Consider the following 22,273-nt stretch of genomic DNA (forward strand, 5'->3'; position numbering starts at 1 on the left):
GACTGTTTCTCCACACACATTTCTGACTGCCCTTAAAGATTCAGTAAAAAGGTACTTTAACTTCTCATTGCTCTCCACTTACCTTATTTTAAATCAGTTTACGTTGATTATGTTTGTGTATTGCAGGGGTAGGCAATCTATGGTACAGGTGCCGAAGGCAGCACTTGAGCTGATTTTCAGTGGCATTCACGCTGCCTGGGTCCTGCCCACCGGTCTGGGGGGCTCTGCATTTTAATTTAATTTTAAATGAAGCTTCTTAAACATTTAAAAAACCTTATTTACTTGACATACAACAATAGTTTAGTTATATATTATAGACTTATAGAAAGAGACCTTCTAAAAATGTTAAAATGTAGTACTGGCACGCGAAACCTTAAATTAGAGTGAATAATAAGACTCGGCACATCACTTCTGAAAGGTTGCTGACACTTGGTGTATTGCTTCAGAGAGTTAATACTATATTATAAAAGGCCAATCTGACCATAAAGGACCAATTTGGACAAATCTGAACAAGTCAGTAAATGAGGAATTTTGGCTTGATCTAGTCAGAACAAAAAAGCTGGGTTACAGGACGTGATTAATAAATGTTCAACCTGTTCAGTGTCAGTGCTGCATGCTGATGGACACTCACAATATTTGAAGTGTTTGGAATGTTTCCATCTCTCCTCCAGATGCAAAGGCTGCCACAATCTGTCAGCCATGGACAGATGAGAGAGATAATTTGTTCCCTCATCCTTCCCCAAACTCTTTCTGTCCAAATCTAGCCTTCATAATAAAGATTGTCAAGTAAGGGAAGAGAATTGCTCAGACTTGACTCAATTTGAAACTTTGCTCCAGAGATACTGACATACACCTAATGTCTTCACTCACAGAGGCATCAAGTACAACAACTTTCTACTAGAAAAAGAATGAAATCCCTATAATTTTACTCCACTGTCCAGTCACTGAGAAAACAGGCCCAACAATTCTAACATTGTAATATAAAATATTACAGCAAATGGCAGGATACAAATTTGATAGCTAATGCAACATGTATAAATGTACAGTATTAGAATGCAACTGTGAGACCATGATCTCAAATACAAATCAACAGGGGGTATTCATTAGACCAGAAATTAGCACCAGAAGATTTCTGTAATACTGAAAGTATGCTCTTCTAGTTTAATGGAGGTACTGTGCTGAATAATGTTTTGACTAATACCAAGTATATTGACAATACATCTTTCTCGATGAAAGAGTACCTGTAAAATTTACAATACAAATTCAAGGTATCGGTTTAAGGCTCTTTTTTTCTAGAGTCCATCTCTACATATGTGCAAAGCAGTAGTCTACATTAGGAAGTGTTTGCCATCAGCTACCACACAGTGGTATCTAAGAACACAGTTTCTCCTTCTATTTAGACTAGGAAAGCATTCTGTAAATGTGTGGTGTCTTTTGGCAAATGCTGACTTTTTTTGCTGGAGACCACTATGTTTCAATAATTGCAGACTTGCATATGTGACCAAATATTTTATTCCTCTGTATAACAATATAGAGGACCAGATTTATAGGACAGAGCAACACAAGGAATGTCACTTTACATACCATCCATTCCCCTCAGGCTGCACATTTTGGGGGGAAAGTTATCCTTTTTGATCTTCTGTTGAAGTGGTTCCTATGCTGTGGTCTGTAGAACACTTACTGGTGGTCCACTGAGAGCTGGCTAGTCTCAATGTGCTGACTCTCTTCTTTGGCTCAAGCTCAGAAACAGAAAAGATGGAAAAGGGCAATGAAATGAATAGAATAAACAAACAGATTGACTTTAGTCAAAAAGGACAAAGCATTTATCACTCTAAAGACAGCCAAAATACTTTCCTAATATTTTTCTAGTCTCGGTGCTGAAGTTGCCATGGTGACATTATATGACTGTGGATAGGGTAGGAATTGGTCCAGGTGATTGCAAATGGACATGGAGGTTGACCACGAGACATGCTCATGATGATGTGGCTCAATCCTTGCTCTATTCCATATTCTGCACAGAACACACCATGCAACAGTATGGATGGAAGAGGGGAAATTTTCCCTTAACCTCAGAGAGGTTATAATTATCTATAGAGCTTGACAAGTTTGGTTAGAGAAATGCTTTTAAGGCTCTGATTTTTTTCCCCCTACTTTGCATCTTCCATAGACTTTTTCGATCTGTGTGATGTGTGTGTAAAATGCTGCTATTCTGATTTGCTCATGTATAATTGTGTACACAAGGTGCAATGCAGTAATGAATAGGACCCTTATATATTTTGTTTATGGAAACACTAGAAATAGCAGAAACAGACATTTAGATTTGTGTATATGCAGACAGATATTTTTAATGACAGGTTTCAGAGTAGCAGCCATGTTAGTCTGTATCGACAGAAAGAACAGGAGTACTTGTGGCACCTTAGAGACTAACAAATTTATTTGAGCATAAGCTTTCATGGGCTACAGCCCACTTCATCAGATGCATGCCGTGGAAAATACAGTAGGAAAATATATATATACACACACAGAGAACATGAAACAATGGATGTTACCATACACGCTCTAACAAGAGTGATCAGTTAAGGTGAGCTATTACCAGGAGGAGAGGAGGAAAAAAACTTTTTGTAGTGGTAATCAAAATGGTCCATTTACAGCATGAATATTTTAAAAGAAGTCCCACCATATTTGAGACTAGTCTACTATTCAGCAAAAAGTCAGAGGCAGTACCATACCAAAAGATATATAAATTTACTTACAGCAAACTCTTAAACATGTAGCAACTACTGGATGAGAAATGCATTGGCCGGTACAATAAAGTTATATAAGGTATGCATATTAAGGGAGAAAATATGGCAGTATGATTTTACACAATTTTCCTGGTTTTAATATGTTTTATAAATACTAAGGAAGCCGGAGTAACTTATGGATTTAAGACAGCTTTTTCTTTTTCTTTTTATGATTACAAATAGAAGGTAGCATCAGAGGAAATAGAACTAATAAGTGAAAAGTAAACCATTATCTGGGGTATATTCAGTGTAGCTCTGGGATAGTTACCTTTGTGTCTTCCTTCTCCACTCATCCCCTGCATGAATGCAGTGACATGGGAGCCATAAAGGTTTCAGCTATATGATTCCATGAGTAATAAAGTATTTTAGTAAATTCAAAGTCAAATAGATTTTGAAATTCTGATTTTGCTTCTTTTAGTATTTCATGTCGTGTACAATTTTAGTACATTTCTAGTACACTTATTGTTAAACCACAAGCCCAACATTTGCAATAGATATGGTGTATTACAAATACCTGGTTGAGAGTTTCTCACACTAGTTCCACTGAACTAGGTGGCTGCTTCTACCTCCGCAGAGAATGAAGCTACTGCAAGTGATGAGCACTGCAAGAGGGAATTGTCATGTAATATGTGCTTCCTCTGCCCAGGAGCACTTGCTAATTTCATAAAGTTACTAATTAACGATATTTCTTTTGCCTACTCATGCCTCTAACTTTTTATTTCCTTTTTTTCAGGAAAAATAAGGAAATACCTTTAGATTTGGATTTATGATTATTACACACCAGACTCCCCACAACTCTTGTTGTAGTTTTAGAATATTCTGTAGGAGTTGTGGCTGTTTAGATAAGGATGTTTATTAGTTCAGAATAGCAGGTCAAGGTTGGATTACACTGGCAAAACGGAGGAAGTTTCTCAGTGCTTGTTCTTACTGTGCCTGGCTCAGCTCAATGCCTTCAGCGCCTCACTTTATTGAGCACTAATGTTGCCCAGTGTGCTACGTGGGTACATTACAGACACCACATTGTTGTTTTTTGTTTTTATGAAGGATGATGTCCTAGGAATGTTTTTATTTTTATGTGCTTGGGACAGTATTTCCCATAGCTCCTCTTCTGTATGCAGATCATCCAAGTGAAATCCTGGTCCTGTTGAAATCAGTGGCACTTGAATAGGGCCATGATTTCACCCCAGGTGTGTAGTTCCTGCCCGTGATCTTAAATCAACAAGGTCCTGCCCTGGCTGAAATCCACAAGGTACACCCCCCAGCCCCATCTTCCCTAGTATTTGTAAACAAACATAGGAGGCCAGTGTGAGAGCTTTGTCAAAGGCCTGATCTCCCATCTCTACCTCTCCCTGTTGTAGAGAAGTTCTGTCTACTTCAAAGATCCACTTCTTCCGTCATTTGCTTGTGTAAATACTAGGATTCAGTCAACAGAAACTTTGCAACTTGTACAGAAATGAATTTTATTTTGATACCGAAACGATCTATCAAATCATTCACTAGCAGTTTGGTTCATTCAGTAGCTGCATTTAGCAAAATTTCTTCTAAGGATTTGCAAGGACTTTTAAAGGGATACTGTTAAATTAAAACTCTCACATCTGCCTGAAAAAAATATTTAATTGCTAATTTTACAATATCTGTAAATGGAAATTCTCTTGTTTTCCAGTTCATTTAATTTTTGCATATTTGTAGAACTAGTTTTGTTGTTTGCTCTATACAGTCAGGTAGGTCCCAATTTTACAAGCAGCTCTTTGCAGATTGACCCCTGAAAGAGAGCCCCATTGAAGGTCCATGTGGGCACATGAGTCCATTGCAGAGAGCTGCTTGTGTGTTTCCTGTTTGCATAGGGCTTTGCAGAGGGAGACAGACATAGTCAGGTGTGTGTGTCTGTCTAACTGCTGAAAGTGGCAGAGGCAGGTGTAGTAACTGAAACTACTTTTAACTTTTCTTTTATACTGATTGGATTATAAGAGGATATTTAATTGTCATTCAAGTATAATGTGCACATAAGACAATCTCCAGAAAGTGTAGTATTTGCAAAGTAATTACAATAGAACAGATTATTGGAACATATTGATTATTTTAAATGTACAGCTACATGTTGCAGCTATACAACAAAACTGCAGCTGCACCAGAAGACATAATATTGCAAATGAACGATTTATAGTTTTATGCCTATAAAATTTTCATGCCCTTAAAATTCCAACTTATCTGCAGTACTGATAGTTACAAAACACTAGATAATTTACACATACAATTTTAACTAACTTGATATACTTATAGTTTTAATCAATATTTTTCTTAGGCCACGTCTATACTTACCCGCCGGGTCGACGCGGCGAGTTCGACTTCTCGGAGTTCGAACTATCGCGTCTGATCTAGACGCGATAGTTCGAACTCCGGAAGCGCCGCGGTCGACTCCGGTACTCCACCGCGGCAGGAGGAGTTGCCGGAGTCGACCTTGGAGCCGTGGAGTTCGCTTCCGCGGCGTCTGGACGGTAAGTCATTCGAACTAGGGTAGTTCGAATTCAGCTACGTTATTCACGTAGCTGAATTCGCGTACCCTAGTTCGAACCAGGGGCTGTGTGTAGACCAGGGCTTAGCTAGAACAACAAACAATCCTAAAGATGTGTACAGAATGTCTACAGCAGGGGTAGGCAACCTATGGCAAGCTGATTTTCAGTGGCACTCACACTGCCCAGGTCCTGGCCACCGGTCGGGAGGGGGCTCTGCATTTTAATTTAATTTTAAATGAAGCTTCTTAAACATTTTAAAAACCTTATTTATTTTACATACAACAGTAGTTTAGTTATAGACTTATAGAAAGAGACCTTCTAAAAATGTTAAAATATATTACTGGCACGCGAGACCTTAAATCTGAGTGAATAAATGAAGACTCGGCACACCACTTCTGAAAGGTTGCCGACCCCTGGTCTACAGAATAGTGGGATAGCAGTTAGTAACTCATGCACCTGGAAGTAGAACATCAATCTTCTTCCACAACCTCCTACTCTGAGCACAAATTCCTCCCAAGATTAAACACCAAGGCATACTTCTATCAGCCCCTTCATAGGCATGGATTTCAGCAGTCTGCCCTCTTTTGTTCATCATATGTCAGTGAAGTGGTATAACTCACTGTTCCTTATCTATGTATTTATGCTAGTAAAGCCCATAATTATTCAACAGCCTTGTTACTGACTATTTTTTCCCCTTGGGAATAATCTTTCTTATATTAATATTCCTGGATATATCCTGCACTTTCTGAACATGCTTGTTTTCTTGGCTCAAAACATGGCCATTCTCGATGCTACTGAAGTACTGGCTTCCTTCTACATGTGTTTTTGCTGCAGTAATGCATTCTGATTTGGTCTGTATTGATCTTCATTTCTTCTGAACAAAATGGAAAAATGTTTATGAAAACTAATTTGCACTACAGTCATCTAATTATTAGGGCTTATATATACTAACGTAGCATGTCTATTATGGCTAATGAGTATTACTTTATGTGCCCTTACCAAGGGGAGTATAGACCCTAAATGCTTTCTCTAAGTTCCTCTTCATTAACCTCGATATTATACAATTATAGTTGTTGACCACTTTTCCCCTTCAAATACTTTTATTAACAGAATTTGTACAACCAGCATTTTAGTGTTCTGTGCTTGGAAAACAGACTGATGTTCATTATGACAAACATAATGTCTTTTTCCGTTATAGGAATACACAATAGATGTTTTCTTCCGTCAAAAATGGAAAGATGAGAGGTTAAAGTTTAAAGGCCCAATGAACATCCTTCGACTGAACAACTTAATGGCTAGCAAAATCTGGACCCCAGACACATTCTTTCACAATGGGAAGAAGTCAGTTGCTCATAACATGACAATGCCAAACAAACTACTACGAATCCAGGATGATGGAACTCTCTTGTATACCATGAGGTACTTCTTTTTATCTGTCTGTATTCACAGTATTTATTTACATGGCTTTTCTAAGGAATAATGCTTTATTGCTCATGCTTTATGCCTTACTCCAACTGGAGATATGGAGTCCATTTTCACAGTCAGTACAATTCATTAAATATGTTCAAAGAAAATCATATAGAAGTAAGTCAGAGGTTTCTGGAAATTGTTATACAATGGTTTTAAACTGACCAGTACAAGTAACAGCATTGCAATAGAATATGGAAATAGAAATTATATAGCATTTTCAGTCTCCAGGCTACTCTTTTGCTTCACTTGTGGCCTCATGGATACAACTCTGGACTGGAACTCAGGAGACCTAGGTAATATTCTCATCTCTATCACTGGCCTGCTGGGTGACCTTGGGCAAGTCACTTGCCCTCCCTGTATATCAGTTTCCCCAACTGTAAAATGGGGATAATGATACTAATCTCCTTTGTAAATTGCTCTGACATCTATGGATGAAAAACACTATATAAGAGCTAGGCGTTAACAATTTACCAACTTCAATGACCAGCTGATAGTACAGCGATTAAACTTGCACGTGATTTCTAGTAAACATCTTGTTACTATACGAATGGTTTGTGTGTAACTGACAGTGATTTGATGGAGTTAAGTACCCAGATTATTGGCTAAGAGAAATGAGGAGGGAGAAGTCCTGTGTGCATATCTTAATTAACTATATCTTAATTAATAACATTTTCTTTGTATCCTATTAAAACATTTTCTTTTAAATTTAATGTTTTATTTTTACATCCTATGTATGATCAGTTTCTAAGAAAAATGCAAAGTCATCCCTAGGTACATTTTTTTTCCTAAAGAGTCAATTTGGTTAGAAAATTAGTAAGAGCAAAACATAACCTTCAGTTAGAAAGTGTCTCAGTACGATGTGGAATTTGCTATTAACGTATTCTATTACAATGCTCTTACTTTTATTGGTCAGTTTAAAATAGGGTTGCCAGGTGTCCAGTTTCCTTCCAGAATGCCCGGTCAAAAAGGGATCCTGGCGGCTCTGGTCAGCACCGCCGAGCAGGACATTAAAAGTCTGGTTGGTGATGCTGCGAGTCTAAGGCAGGCTAGTTCCTACCTGGCATCGCGCTATGTCCTGGAAGCAGCCAGCATGCTTCATGCTGCCGCTGCCCCAAGCACCAGCTCCACACTCCCATTGGCTGGGAACCACAGCCAATGGGAGCTGCGGAGATGGTGCCTCAGGGCAAGAGCAGCGCGTGGAGCCCCTTAACCCCCTCCCCCACCTAGGAGCTGGACCTGCTGGCCACTTCCAGGGCACTGTGTGGAGCCAGGACAGGCAAGGAGCCTGTCTTAGTCCTGTTGCGCCGCTGACCAGGAGCCGCCCAAGGTAAGCCCGTGCCCCAATCCTGAGCCCCAATCCCCAGCCCTGAGCCCCTCACCAAACCTGGAGCCCCCTCTTGCACCCCAAACCCCTCATCCCCAGCCCCACCCCAGAGCCCGCACCCCCACCCCAGACATATTCCCCCCCCTGCACCCCAATTCCCTGCCTCAGTGTACAGCCCCCTCCTGCACTCTGAATCCCTTGGCCCCATCCCTCAGCCTGGAGCCCCATCCTGCACCCCAAACCCTCATCCCTGACCCCAGTCTTGAGCCCATACCCCCTCCCGCACCCCAACCCAGAGCCCCCTCCTGCACCCTGAGCCCCTCATTTCTGGCCCCACCCTGGAGCCCGCACCCCCAGTTAGATCCCTCACCCCCTGTCCCAGCCCAATGAAAATGAGTGAAGGTGGGGGAGAGCGAGCCACCAAGGGGGAGGAAATGTGGGGGGCGGAGCCTTTGGGAAGGGGTGAGGCCTCTAGGAAGGGTCGGGGCTAGGGTGTCCAGTTTTGTGCAATTAGAAAGTTGGGAACCCTAGTTTAAAACCATTGTATAACAATTTCCAAAAACCTCTGACTTATTTTTAAATGATTTTCTTTGAACAAATTTAATGAATTGTACTGATTGTGAAAGTGGACACCATCTCCCCAGCTAGAGTAAGGCATAAATCATGAGCCACAAAGCAATCAGGCACTATGCAGTCTTACAGCTCTGTCAGTGCACCTTAATCTGATTTGCTGTACAACTGCCAAGCAGTTACTCTTCTGAGTCTTGATAAATAGACTGCTAATCATATTGAATTATGTGATGGTTTGAAGATGCATAGAAAAGTTTACTAGGAACTAAATTGAGGCCATCACCATTTATAGTATTTTCACTTGTGATCAAATTAATATTTGAATCCATGTTTGTATTAACTGATTGAAATGTCAACCATCCAGAAACTTGTCTTTAATCCTGTGCTGCAAATCAAAGAAAATGCCGTTTCCACCCAATTTGAAGAGATTAAAAAAAGAGGCAGCTAATGTAAACTGATAGATTATGCCAGATGAAATTAATCATGCAATTGTGTACGATTATAAATCAACTACTTAAAGGTACGTTGCTCTTGAAGCTGTGAAATTCATGTCTTAAATTACTTTAATTTTATAAATTCAGAACTGGCCATTGTACACTCTCAAATTACCATATGATTAGTATAAGCCTTCTGTTTAACTTTTAACTATGAATCTTGAGAAAATAAAGCTAAATGAAGCACTAAACCTATGTAATGGAAAATAAACTGCCTGCTTTAATATAGACAGTTTTGTTTTTCAGTCTGTGATTACTAGTATTTATTCTTTTCATGACTTGCTGTACCTAGAGATGGTTTGTATTGGGGACCTGTCCATTCATGCAATTCAATGTTTAATCAAAACTAATCCAGATGAAAAATCTGAGAGAAATTATTTCATATGTTTTAAGATTGTTTATCCTTGAGTTTGATGTAAGCACGTTTGCGCAGGACATTCCATGCATTTATTGTTAATGTTTTGGCATTAGTGTATGCACTGTAGTAAACTGAGGAATGAGAAGAGCCTTTTTTTTTAAATGAATGCCTTTTTTTCACACTTTCCATTTCAGACATTTAAAAAAAAAAAGGTTCAGAGGCTAGTGGAGCACATTTCTTAAGCAAATCAGCCGTGCTTTATGTGCTTTTGTAACAAATTATTAGGAGCCATGCAACATGTGTCTCTGAATATTAGGAGAAGAAAATGACTATGCTGAACAACCCACTGTTATATAATTTATATTTTCATGTAAATGACTTTTCCTCATAGTTTTGAAGTCAGCTGTAAGTTTTTGATGTGATAAATCAATGTATTCTGAAGGACCACATAAAAGTGAAGAAGGAAGAGGTGATTTAAATTTTAATTAGTTTAATATAACACTGCAATTTCATCTTCTAAATCAGCATGAACTCTGTTCATTTTTTGTGGAATTGATTTTCTTGTCTTGTTAACTTATTTAAACATGTAGTGTTCTTTTGCCTTTTAGGCTTACAGTCCAAGCGGAATGTCCAATGCACTTGGAAGACTTTCCTATGGATGCTCATTCATGCCCATTGAAATTTGGCAGCTGTAAGTACATAGCTAGAAGTATAGCCGTTGGCTAATGAATATCTTGTATGGTTCAACATCACTTTGTTTCACAAATTGTCATTGCCCAGGTTTATGTAGGCACAGAAGGTTATACTGTATCATGTATTTTGACATGGTGAGATCTTTTTCAGTGTTCTATCCTGTAAGGCATTTGAAAAATTCCTGGACTCTGCTTTAACTAAAAATATTGTGGGGTTAATTTACCACTGCATTGTTCCAGTTTTATGCTAGTGTAACTGTTGTTTTCAGTAACAGCGGTGAATAAAGACCTGTGTATATGGAATATAAGTATTGTATTTATACAAAGTAAACTGACGCTTTCTAAACAAAGTTACATATTCAGAAATATATCTGTGAAGTTTCTAAAGCTTCTAACTGGCATAGTTTAAATTGCAGTGCATTTATTCTCTTAATGGTATGTTTTGTTTCATTCTTAGTCAGTGAAGGCTGCAGCAAATGACTTATTGAGATTAAAGTTACAGGGTTCATTTTGTAGTTTAATATGTAGAGTCTGATCCTGATCTCTCTCACACCACTTTTATACCAGCATAACTTCATAAACTTCAGTGGCATAATTCCTGTTATAAGTGAGGAGATCAGAATCAGGCCCATGATTTATAATAGCTGGGGATTTTTAAATGTATCTATTTCCTTGGTTTCTTGCCTTTATTTTCTTTTAAGAGAGAGCAGCAGATTCACTGCTGAGCACAAAAGAGAAGGTAAATTTCAAGGGGTTGGTTACTGCTATCTGATTCTCTGGCTGATTTCGGACTGGCCTAATAGAGTATAAAGCAACCCCCACGTTCCACCGGGTGGTAACTAAAGGGGTAATTTTGTTCATAAGCTGGGCATTGTCAGAGCCCTGTGCACTCTGACCATGCCTCTGATGTGTATGGGGAAAAGACATCGGAATGGGCTGCACTAAGTCTGTGCCCTCTGGGATCATCTCCATGTGGGGGGAATCCCCGGTTGCAGAGAGACAGGTCGCTTTTATTCCTTTTTGCACTGAAATAGAAGGGGCTAGAGATTCTGGTCTGATTTTATTTAACTAGAAAATGTGCAAATGGGAGTTGTGCCTAGTGAAGACTGAGTAGGGTCGACTCTTACAAGCCTGCTTTGAATACATATCAGATTTCTTTCTCATGGAAGTAATCTTTTGCTTTATATTCTAATTTAGCTATGTGTTACCTAAACTATGTAACACAACAACATAATACCAGAAGTGTTACATAAAATCAACTAAGAAATAATAGATATGGGTCTTGCAGCCAGTACTGTCTGTGTGCAGAGAGAGCGCCCAGGATTTTGGGTACAAATAAATGCATATTTGCCATGTGTAGTAGTAAAATAACAAGTTTTATATAGCAATGAACTGGTCTGAAGACAAAGTGTTATGAAAGGCTGAATTCCAAAGGGAAAGTATAAAACTAGAGGTAATCCCAAAACATGAAACAAACCCATTGAAATATATCCTTGGACAAATATATCCTTGGACTTCACTTGTGCACAGAGGTTTGAAACACATCTGCCTGGAACTGAATATGTTAGACTGAGTGAGTTTCTTCTGCTTTTTGGTAACTGATTTGTTCTGTGTCTGACTGTGCTAGTGCTTATTTTGTTTATTTGGCTCCTCCCAAGCGTCAGGTTCTGTAGGAAAAGGAAGAATTGAAACTTGTTCACAATATTTACTCTTTTGAAAAGCTGACTCTTTTCCTGCACATTGCAGGTCCCAGTGCTAAAGAACTGCTGGAGTTCTCACACATGCCTTTGCATATGCCCGTCTCTCTCACTTGTTCTTACTCCTACTTTTTTCATTGTTTAATTTTTTAGGTTAAAATTATTTCTAGAGTCCCATGTATATTTCTGTTTTTAATGGGGGAGAGAACAAGGAAAAAAACATGAATAATGATAAAAATAAAGCTGAGCACCTGAGGGACTGTGGTTTACATGTATGAGGACAAATCTTCAGCTGGTGTAAATCAGCATAGCTCCATTGAACTCAATGTCCAACATTACTGTCTGGAATTTCTGTATGAGGAAAGAGCTTAAGAGAGTCTGGCTATGCCAGCTAGGGTGTTTGGGTGTGTGAACAAATTGTTATGAGGAGCATTATGATCAAAGGGTACTGACGAGCCTAAAAAAATCAGAATGGACACTTAAGGTATGTCTACACTACAATAAAAGACCAGTGACTGGCCTGGGTCAGCTGACTCGGGCTGCGGGTCTATAACATTGTAGTGTAGACATTGGGCTTAGGCTGGAGCCTGGGCTCTGGTACCCTTCCCTCTTGTAGGGTCTTGGAGCCTGGTGACCAGCCTAAGTCCAAATGGCTACACTGCAATTTTATAACCCTGCAGCCCGAGCAAGCCCGAGTTAGCTGACCTGGGCTAGCTGCAGCTGTGCCACAGGTCTTTTACTGCAGTGTAAACTGTCACTAAGGAGGATCATCAACTAGCAAGACTGTTGCAGTCTCTCTGCCATACCCAGGACAAAAGCCAAAGTGAAAGAATCAGAGAAATCATAGGATAACAGATGATACCAGAATTGCCTTACTTCATGCTTCTCAATAACCTAACCCTAAATGGGAAGGTTAGGGACAAGGCTGTAATGATGATTTGTCAGGCAAGAGACTTCCAGCTGCATATATGTAGGAAGCTGGCAACACACTATCCTGCAGGGAAGTGTTAACAGTCTCTGCAATTTTTGTCTCTGCTAGATTTTATTAGCCATGTGGGGTATGGCTGGTTGCATGAAGAAGCTCCCCCATGACCTCTAGAGCTTTCTCAAATGAAAATGACTGACTGAAACTCAGCTAGGTGATATGTTGTATTTCTTTCTCCACCTGCACTATAGCCACAGCATAGGACTTAAATTTACTTATCGCTATCAGACTCTGAACATGATTTCTTCCATCAATGCTTTAGCCTCCTCTCTTCACGCCCCATTTGCCGATTGGGGATATCAGACTGGAAAAGTGTGTTCCTTTCTTTTACAAAATGAACGTAAGGGACAGAATTATATTATTTCTTGAATTTTATTCCCCTTGGTGGTTTTATTTGGATTACATGGACAATTTTTCTGAATCACTTTCTAAGTGTTGTGTACAGCTTCTATTACTGCAATGGAAATATCTTTCCCATCTCTCATGGCCTTTGTTCTGCACAAATCTCCCTCCTACTGTTTCCTTTGTACCTTTCTCCCACTCTGCTCTTCATGTCTTGCTCCATGCTGCACCCCAGGCTTGAAACACTCTCCTACTTCTTGTGTAATAAACATCCCCAAGCATCTCATGCAGCAAGTGTTAAGCCAGTATCCTAAGAACAAACAGAAAAACACACTCACACTCCATATGACCGCATCCACCTTTAAGGGACGCTAGAGGTGCTGAACATACTCAGTGTTTTTCTGTCTCCCAGTCATTGAAGATGCATTAAAGCTGGCAGTTTAGTTCCTTCTATTTTTAGTTTATGTTGGCAGTGCTATTAGTTTTGCAAAAAAAAAAAATCCTGTGGGAGGGTTGGGGCTCCCCTAAGCCCCCACCAGACCCCAATTTAAGTTGTTTATAATGTCCTTCGCCTCTTTGCAGCTCATGAGGGGTTCTCCAAATAAAATTGAACAAACAACAGAAAGGTCCTTTTCTCTCTCTTTCCCTTGAGCGAGAGGGGAATCAAAGGAAAAGAAAAGAAAGGCAAAGGTGGTCTGTCTCTTAGGCAGCCCTTTGGGGTTTGGCTTATCACTTGGTATAATGTCTTTAATTAGGGTCTACATCCAGCTTCTTCTCTGGGGGTACCCTGCTTTTGACTTTCCATGTAATTTCAAGGGCAGTGAGACCTACGACTGTCTCCCTCTTGGTTGATCAGTCCCTGTGATCAGCAGTCTCTGTGATGTTTCAATCTTCTTCCTGTTCACAACCCCTTCCTGTGGTAATGTTCCTTTTTTAAGATTCCCGCTCCAGGCAGAGTAAGCCTTACAGGTGTGCCTGGTTGGTGCTGAATGAGCCTAGAATAGCTCATTAGTCTCCTCTCTACAGGAGTGAGGGTGGGTCCCTTCATATTGCTCCTTGGCAAAGTGGGTATTTTCCCTTTTGCTATCCTCTGGAGTGTCCTGTGTGAGCAGCTCCAACAGTCTGTGTCTCCCACTCCTTTCAGAGGGGCCAGGTTATGGAGTGAAATTTAAGGGGGGAAAAAACAGGCCCAGAGACAGCAGGGAAGAGTGACTCTTGGGTCTGCCTAACACTGCAACACCATATTAGATATGAACATCAAATGAGCAGGAAAAGCTTGTAGCTCATTTCAGACTCTATAGATGAGCAGGCAGAAACAAATTTCCAGAAAGTTAATCTGCCCTACACATAACAAATAATTGACACAGGCGCCCACTCTGATTCGGATTTTAGGGCACATTTAATAAGTAATCTCCAAAGAATATTTTAACCGTTTATAAATAGATTTTGCTTGTAACTCAACAGCAATGATTTTCAGTTGGTTATATCAATGACAATTAACACTATATAGTCCTGTGCTGCATGTATACCATGAGGCTTGCATACTTACATATTCTCAAGCAATTTAAATATTATTTTGCCCTGTCAGTCTTAGACTATAATGACGGTTTTAGCAAAATAATTAAGTAGTTCTCCTAATTATTTATGCCCTGAAGTTGCAAATTATGGACACTTTTTGTTCTAAAATGCTGACAGAATATTTTCTTACTATTTCCCATAGATGCTTACACAACTTCAGAAGTGACCTACATTTGGACTTACAATGCATCTGATTCCGTACAGGTTGCACCGGATGGCTCTAGATTGAATCAGTATGATTTGCTAGGCCAAACAGTGGGAAAGGAGACCGTTAAATCGAGTACAGGTTAGTAAAATACATTGGAAGAAAAGGATCGTTGCTTTACAATAATAAGCATAAGATGCTCATGGTATTATGTCATTAGGCTGCCAAAACCAGTATTGGCAGTAATAAGATTACCCCATTTCAGTAATATTGTATACTGTGAGTAGCCTGTAAGAACAATTTGCTAATTCCTTGACGCTTAATGAAATAGCAAGTGTCAGTGGAGGTAATTGCTCCCTATCGCTGTTTCCACAGGGCTCCCGTGAATTCTAATATCAAGGTTTTTTATGAATCTTTGTAACCCAAACCTTGGTTAAGGTGAAAGATGGGAAGTGCCATTTTTAGTCTACTACTTTCATGGTGTGATTTGATTTTTTTTTTCTCCTGGACAATGGATTATTAGCATTTCCTATTGGTATATCCCAGAGGCTCATAGATATATAGTGGACCCTTGCATCTGCATGGAGCCCTATTGACTTCAGTGGGACTTTGTATGTCCACCAATGTCTGCCCATGCATATGAACATGCAAGATTGTGCCATGACAATGATGTTAGGCTTCACAGTTTTTTCCTTGTAAATATAAAAATTCACTTCTAGAATATATTGTGCAGGACAAATATTGGATCCAAGTTTGCTCTCATTGAAGCCCATGACTACACTTTCCTTGAGTTCAGTGATAGTAGGATACAGCCCACAGAGTCAAAGTCAAAAAGTTAATTTACATTCAGTAGGATTGTTCTGCCTAAATAGTTTTGTAGACTGCATCCTCAGGCCATTTGTTTCACATATATGTACCATGCTACCTTTAATTGGCAGGAAAGTGAATTGTTTATAGAGGCTAATAGTTCATTTTATAGGGTTTTTTGTTTTTCTCTTTCATATACTAGGTGAATATACGGTAATGACAGCTCATTTTCACTTAAAGAGAAAAATTGGTTATTTTGTGATTCAGACTTACCTCCCCTGCATCATGACAGTCATTCTCTCCCAAGTGTCATTCTGGCTGAACAGAGAATCTGTACCTGCAAGAACAGTCTTTGGTGAGTATTCTGAGGAACACATGGCATGTGCATTAGGCAACATCTGCAGCGATCAGTAAGCATTTCTGAAACCAGCTGAAGCCTATTTAGTTCTTTTTATAGGGTGGCTTGCCCTGTATAGGCTGGAGGGCCTGGGGCTAGTCAACCCTGCTTACTGAAAGAGTGGAATCAGATGATTCCCCTATAAAAAGCACTCCGAAGTGGCAAGCATGTGTGCGTGCTTAGGGAGAGCAGAGACTTTGAGGAGTGAGCAGAGTCTTGGGATTTGGGACTAAGACTCTAGATAGGAAGGGCTGGGAGCAGCCTGCTGAGTCAGGGGAGACCCTGAGAAAACATGTTTGTTGGACTTTTTTTTATTTTGAGTTTACTTTCTGTGCATAAACCCAGAGCCAAAAGAGGATTCTTTTCATCACAGAAGAAGTCTGTGCAAGAGGCCTTGAAGAGGAGGGAGCAGAGGTGGGGTTCTACAGATTGACCTCTGGCCATGAAGGGTGCTCAGCAGGCAGAGGAACTTGTTACAAAGATCCTTTCTGATTCAAGTTCATTATCGAAAGTGACAAAGTGCTGTTGTTTGTAGAACCTTCAGGTGCAGGCTACAGCTCTCCTGACAGTCCTGAGGTTTTTCAGGAGAATTAGCATATGAAAGTAACATACAGATATTTCCTTGACCCCTTTTTTTAAAGGGAACAGTTTGCATATAAAGTAATAAGGTTCTAATCTTGAATGTTTTCAAGTTAAACGTTGTATTTATATTGAGGTTTGACTCTGAAATATTTCATCTATACTATCAACAAGTGTTGGTGCGGTGTAGATTTATATATACTTCTAGCTCTGTTTATAAACTAAGCAGAATGGAAGTCCCACATCCTTTCAAAATATTGCACTGTGCAAACTGCAGTTCTTTTTCTAGTGAACATGTGCTTCTGGGCCAAATCCTTCTCCCTCAGCCAAACCAGAGTGTGACGCAAGGAGGGAGGTAGTGAATAGGTTCAGCAGCTGAGATCAAGGAGTTCTGTTTAGCTCATATACTTACATACCCCCTTTACTGTAGTATCTTGGTCAGGCAAGAAGTAGCCTCCGTTGGGCTAGTTATTAATCAGAATAAAACAAAGTCCCTGGCCGTTACCATCAAGCAGCCTCCAGCTTCAGATTATAACCAGCTCAATATTAACCTGTCAGGACTGGAAATCAAGCAGCTGTATCATCATATATTGATGTGGGCAGCATCATAAACAATGCTCAAGGAGGCTCGGACACCCATATAGGAGCAGCTTCTGTCATGTTTCAGGCCCTTCATCAGTACCTATGGCTGCTTTATGGCTGCCAATCATGTGGGTGTCAAATCTTTGGTAGTGCAATAAAATAAACTGAACATAGAGCCAGGCCACTTTAAAGATCTAGACAGAGATTGATCTCCAAGTAAACTCATGTACCTTTGGGATTTGTCATGATGGTGGTACTAAGATGTTCTTACATGGAAATTATAGGGAAGCAAAGTTAAAGTTGAGAGAGCTCGCATAAGGCAATAGTCAGAGGGACACCTTTTTGTAAAAAAGCAAGGATCTTGTGAAAATTATTTGCAAAGCCTTTTGCAGGATGAAAGGGAAAATAAAATGATTCTTTACAAGAACTTCCTCGGGTGGTTGTTCACTAAGTGAAGGTTTATTAATGTTGTTTTCAGAGTAGCTGCTGCTGCCTAATGTAATAGTGTTAGAATGGGGAAGAAAAGAATGAAGATTGTCTGCCTAGCCTCCTTTTCCCGTCACAATCCTCTCAGAGAGGGAGATTCCTTGCTTAGGGTCTGAAGGGGAACAGAGACAGCAAAGGCAGAAGGGGACTGAACAGACCCACTCTCTGCTTCCTTTCCTTTCCCAGTGGTGCTTAAAAGCACCTTGCCAGTAGAGGAGACATACATGGTGGAGCCCCATTCTGCAGAGCCTGGATGACTGATTTCCAGTGATGGAGGATTTTGCTGAGTTTTCCCTCCCTGAATTCTCCATTCTTTGGTTGAAGCTGGTATTCCTTCCTGTACTCCTGTGGAGTTAATATTTATTCCTGTTCTTTTAGGGATCTGGTTTTATTTCCTCTTAGTAACTGTAACCAGTTATAACAAATATTTTTTTGTTTTCAATATTTGAATTGTGAGCTATGAGATGCTATTAGTAATTCTTTTTTGTCACTGAGGCTCTTTTGACTATATGTCAATATTAGTGTGGATATATTTATCTCTGGTATGTGTACAACTTTGTATTATTTCTTATCCAGGAGATGCACACATTTTTAATGGCATTCCAGAGATGGAAGAGTTAAGGGTGTCTTTGTGTAATTTTGGTGACTCTGGTTGGCTAGGGTTTATTTAGTAGGGGAATTGTTGGTGTATTTGTGTCAATGGGTGGACTAAAAGATGATTTATATTGGTATATGGCTTTTTTATGTATATCCTGTTTTTTGTATTGTTTTGAGTATGGCTTTATCATCCACTATTGGAGTTTCATGAAGCACAAAGTATTTTTGTTTGTTTTCCCTATTTTTTCCCCCAATGTTTAAATACAAATAGTAGATCTGAAAGTTTCAATTAATTTGTTGTACTATAACATTGTCCGTTTTGCTTCAATGAGAAATTGACCAGTTTACCTCACTTAATAATTGTATGTGGCAGTGAGACAGCCACTAGCAAAGATACCTGCAATCTCCTATTGTTCCCCATGGGAGTGTAACCACAGGCTGTCCTTAGTCAGAATGGCTGCCATACATGTATAGCCTTTGAAAGTGGACACAAAAGACTGCTCCTTGGAAAGATAGTCATTCATTGTTTTCCATTGTTTGCAATGCAGTTGAAGCCAGGCTGACCTCAGAAAAGTTGACCATCTCTTGGGCTCTATGGTTAGGAAATGGCAAGAAACTGGGAGGAGGCAGGGATTATTGGCATTGCAAGTGCTCATCAACGTGTCCTTTTTGCTATACTGCTGCAAAGTGATTTGACACACTCCATTAAGCAAACTAGTTAATTTAGTTGCCTTGGTGTGGGGTTTTCCCCCCAAAAGTCTGATTGTTTTTTCCCATTTTTTGATTAATCTGCATGTATTTTCAAGACTGTATCTTCAGCCATTTTTCACCAAAATTTTATTTGGAAAAAAAAAAGTGACTCAAAACTAGAAGGTTACAAAGGAAAAGTCTGCTGCCACCTTCAATACTGTGCATCTAGTATGCCACCATACTGTTGGAACATTATGTAAGAATTTTAATAATTCTTAGAAATGTACTATAAGATGTTCCTGTTCTGAATCTTATTCAATTTCAAAAGTCAATTAAAATTGCTGACATTTTCTTTTTTTCCACCCTCTACAGGAGTAACAACTGTGTTGACAATGACAACACTGAGCATCAGTGCACGAAATTCCCTCCCCAAAGTAGCTTATGCAACAGCCATGGATTGGTTTATTGCTGTTTGTTATGCATTTGTATTCTCTGCATTGATAGAATTTGCCACTGTAAATTACTTCACAAAACGAGGATGGGCATGGGATGGAAAAAGCGTAGTCAATGATAAGGTAAACGATAATGAAACACATTTATATTTCCAGTCAATTCTAAGAAAATAGTTTAACAGATATTTTGATAGTTGGTTATTACTGAAAAAATACTTGAATTTTCAAACCAATAGAAAGATTATGACTTGTGAGATGAAAATAGGTGTGGATAGAAAGATATTGTAAAGTGTGTGCTCAAATTGCCAAACTCTAGCAGAAATTAAACTGCATACAGGAACTTTCTCTAGCAGGCTGTCCTTGGAGAAATGATGATTGTGTCAAGGCTGTCTCCACATTAATCAATAGCCTATTTGAGTCTCGTTAAATGTCAAAAAATATAAAATCAGAGGTTATACCACATTATGCTCCTGAGTCCTTCGTGTGGAAATTAATAAAATCAGAGTGATATTTCTGTAAAAAATCTTTATTCAGACTTAATGAAAATAAGCTTCCTACACTTGCATCCATTACATTTCAAAACATTGGAGATACTATTACATTCACCCAACTTCTTTATTTCCTTATTTGTTATATAGTTGGCCATTTCCCTCTTGTTCTTTATCTGCATTACTGTGAAGAATGAGGGAGTTATATGTAGGGTTTTATTTATAAATATCATTTGTCCCTCAGGTTATGTCTGATATTAACCTGGCCAAATGCCAGGAGTTAAATCAAAGAGAGTGTTATGGGGGAAGCAAACAGGAACCAAAATAGTGGCTCCTTAAGGGATTAAGGGGGTAAACTATTAATTAGGGAATGGCCCTGCTTAGCTCCCACCAGGCTGCATAGTTTACTCATCCTGAGGCTGAAGGCCTAGGATCAAAGGGGGTCCCAAAATCTTAAAGATGCTGCCCATGGGAATGAGAGAGGGCTGCCGAGGGAGTGACAGGGAGAGCTAACAGTCAGACAAGGAGACACCGAGGCAAAGTGCACGTGCTGCAGGCAGGAGAGTCTGCTCCTCCCAGCTGGAGATAGTAGTTAGCTGGGTTAAGGGCAACTTACATAAGTGTTTAAGGAAAGATTAAAATGTAGGTAAGGGACAGTATACGTGTAGGACTCTTTGTTGTTTAACCCTTTGCTCTGTGTGCTTTCTACCTTTGGGTTAATGAATAATGCTTTGTTTTGAAGATGCTGTTTCTGGGTCACTTCAAACTTATATTGTCTTTGACACCTGAAGGGAAAAGGTTTATAGGTGCCAATCTCAACTGGGGCTATTTAGCTAACAGGTTGAGAAATGGGTGTGGGGGGAGGAGGGACCTGCAGCCTAGAGACCCAGTCTCAGAGTGGCTGGACAGTGTGATTCCAGTCAGAACAAGGGGCAGGAGGCCAGCTCTGTCACTTGAGGTGTGCACTCAAGAGAGACTGTCCCTAACCATGGCACCTGCAAAATCAGCAAATTCTAGATGGACCAGAGTGTTGTGAGCAGCAGTGCAAGTAGGGTGGTATGGTCTGGTACGCCGTACCAGATATTTATAGCTGATATGGCGTACCGGAAAGAGGAGAAGCAGAATGTGGGGCTGCTGGGCGGCCCCACGCTTGCAGCTCCTCCAGTGCAGCTGTACTGCCCCAGTCCTTCCATGCCTGGTCTCCTTCCTCTGTCCAGCAGCCAGCCCCGCTGGACGACAGGGCTGGGGGAGGTACAGCCGCTGGAGATGCTGCCAGCGTTCTGCCCTGCCCCCGCTTCCCCCCCAGCCCTGTCCTCTGTCGGGGCTGGCTGCTGTACAGAGAGAAGTCTCCTGCGCAGCAGGAGGAGGACAGAGACCCTCCACTCCCCAGGTAAGAGGGGGTGGATCATGGGGAGGGGATGGGGAGAGCCTGGGGGTAGGGCAGGGAGGAGTCACGTGGAGGGTCACATGAGGTTGTCATGTGCCCCCCATGGAGGCGGGGCGTACCAGTAAGAAATGGATTCCACTTGTATCCCTGGCTGTGAGGAACTTTGCAAAAAATAATTGAACTTGAATATGGGCCTGGTATCTAGATCCCAGAAAGCATGGAAAGATGCAAGCACATAATTGTCCTCTGACTACTTTAATTTCAGAAGATGAGGCCTGTTTAGTTTTTATGAATCTCTTATGCTACCTGAAATTTCTTCTTGTCCATCTTATCACCCGAATCAGTAGCTCGGTCTGGCAAGGGTTCAAGTAAGTGCTGATCATTAGTAAGACTTCTAAGCATAATGGAGAAAGCTGAGAGTAGGAGGAAAGACATCCTGGTGGGCTGGCAAGAATAGCCTGTCCAGACTAGGTCACAAGGCATTATGCAGCTAGGAGTGAGAGAAATTGTTTCCTTAGAACTCAGACACATTTTTCAGTGGCTGGCCCGTGTGGCTGCTCTGCCTCTGAGTTTCTTTCAAGCACAGCTCGTAAACACACTCCAGACAAGCAGGAGTAATGGAAAATCATTAAAATGCCAGCACCATACTGATTGGATTGCATCTAAACAGCTGTGCTCTGACCACATTGTGTCTCAGGCACTGTTGCCCCTTGGTCATCCCTAAGCCATCAATGCTGAGTTTACTGCAGTTCAGGTTTGTTCATGGTGCTGATCCTTGTGCACATTTGTCTGCACTATGCGGAACCCTCTTTGCTCAAGTTCTCAGTAACAGCTCTTTTTGCACTTCTACTGGCAGC

At 40.3% G+C, this 22,273-nt stretch overlaps 1 protein-coding gene across 2 annotated transcripts in view; it reads left to right on the forward strand.

The window, feature by feature from the left end:
• GABRA2 (gamma-aminobutyric acid type A receptor subunit alpha2) overlaps positions 1-22,273 on the forward strand; it is a 70,638-nt gene that overhangs the window by 42,586 nt on the left and 5,779 nt on the right. For both annotated transcript variants that reach the window (XM_045018866.1, XM_045018867.1), the window contains exons 5-9: positions 6,495-6,715; positions 10,121-10,203; positions 14,949-15,092; positions 15,961-16,113; positions 19,462-19,664. In XM_045018866.1, the coding sequence (XP_044874801.1) occupies positions 6,495-6,715; positions 10,121-10,203; positions 14,949-15,092; positions 15,961-16,113; positions 19,462-19,664 (804 nt within the window). The remainder of the gene's footprint in view (positions 1-6,494; positions 6,716-10,120; positions 10,204-14,948; positions 15,093-15,960; positions 16,114-19,461; positions 19,665-22,273) is intronic.

Source organism: Mauremys mutica, chromosome 5, assembly GCF_020497125.1.
Source record: "Mauremys mutica isolate MM-2020 ecotype Southern chromosome 5, ASM2049712v1, whole genome shotgun sequence".
Lineage (NCBI taxonomy): Eukaryota > Metazoa > Chordata > Testudines > Geoemydidae > Mauremys > Mauremys mutica.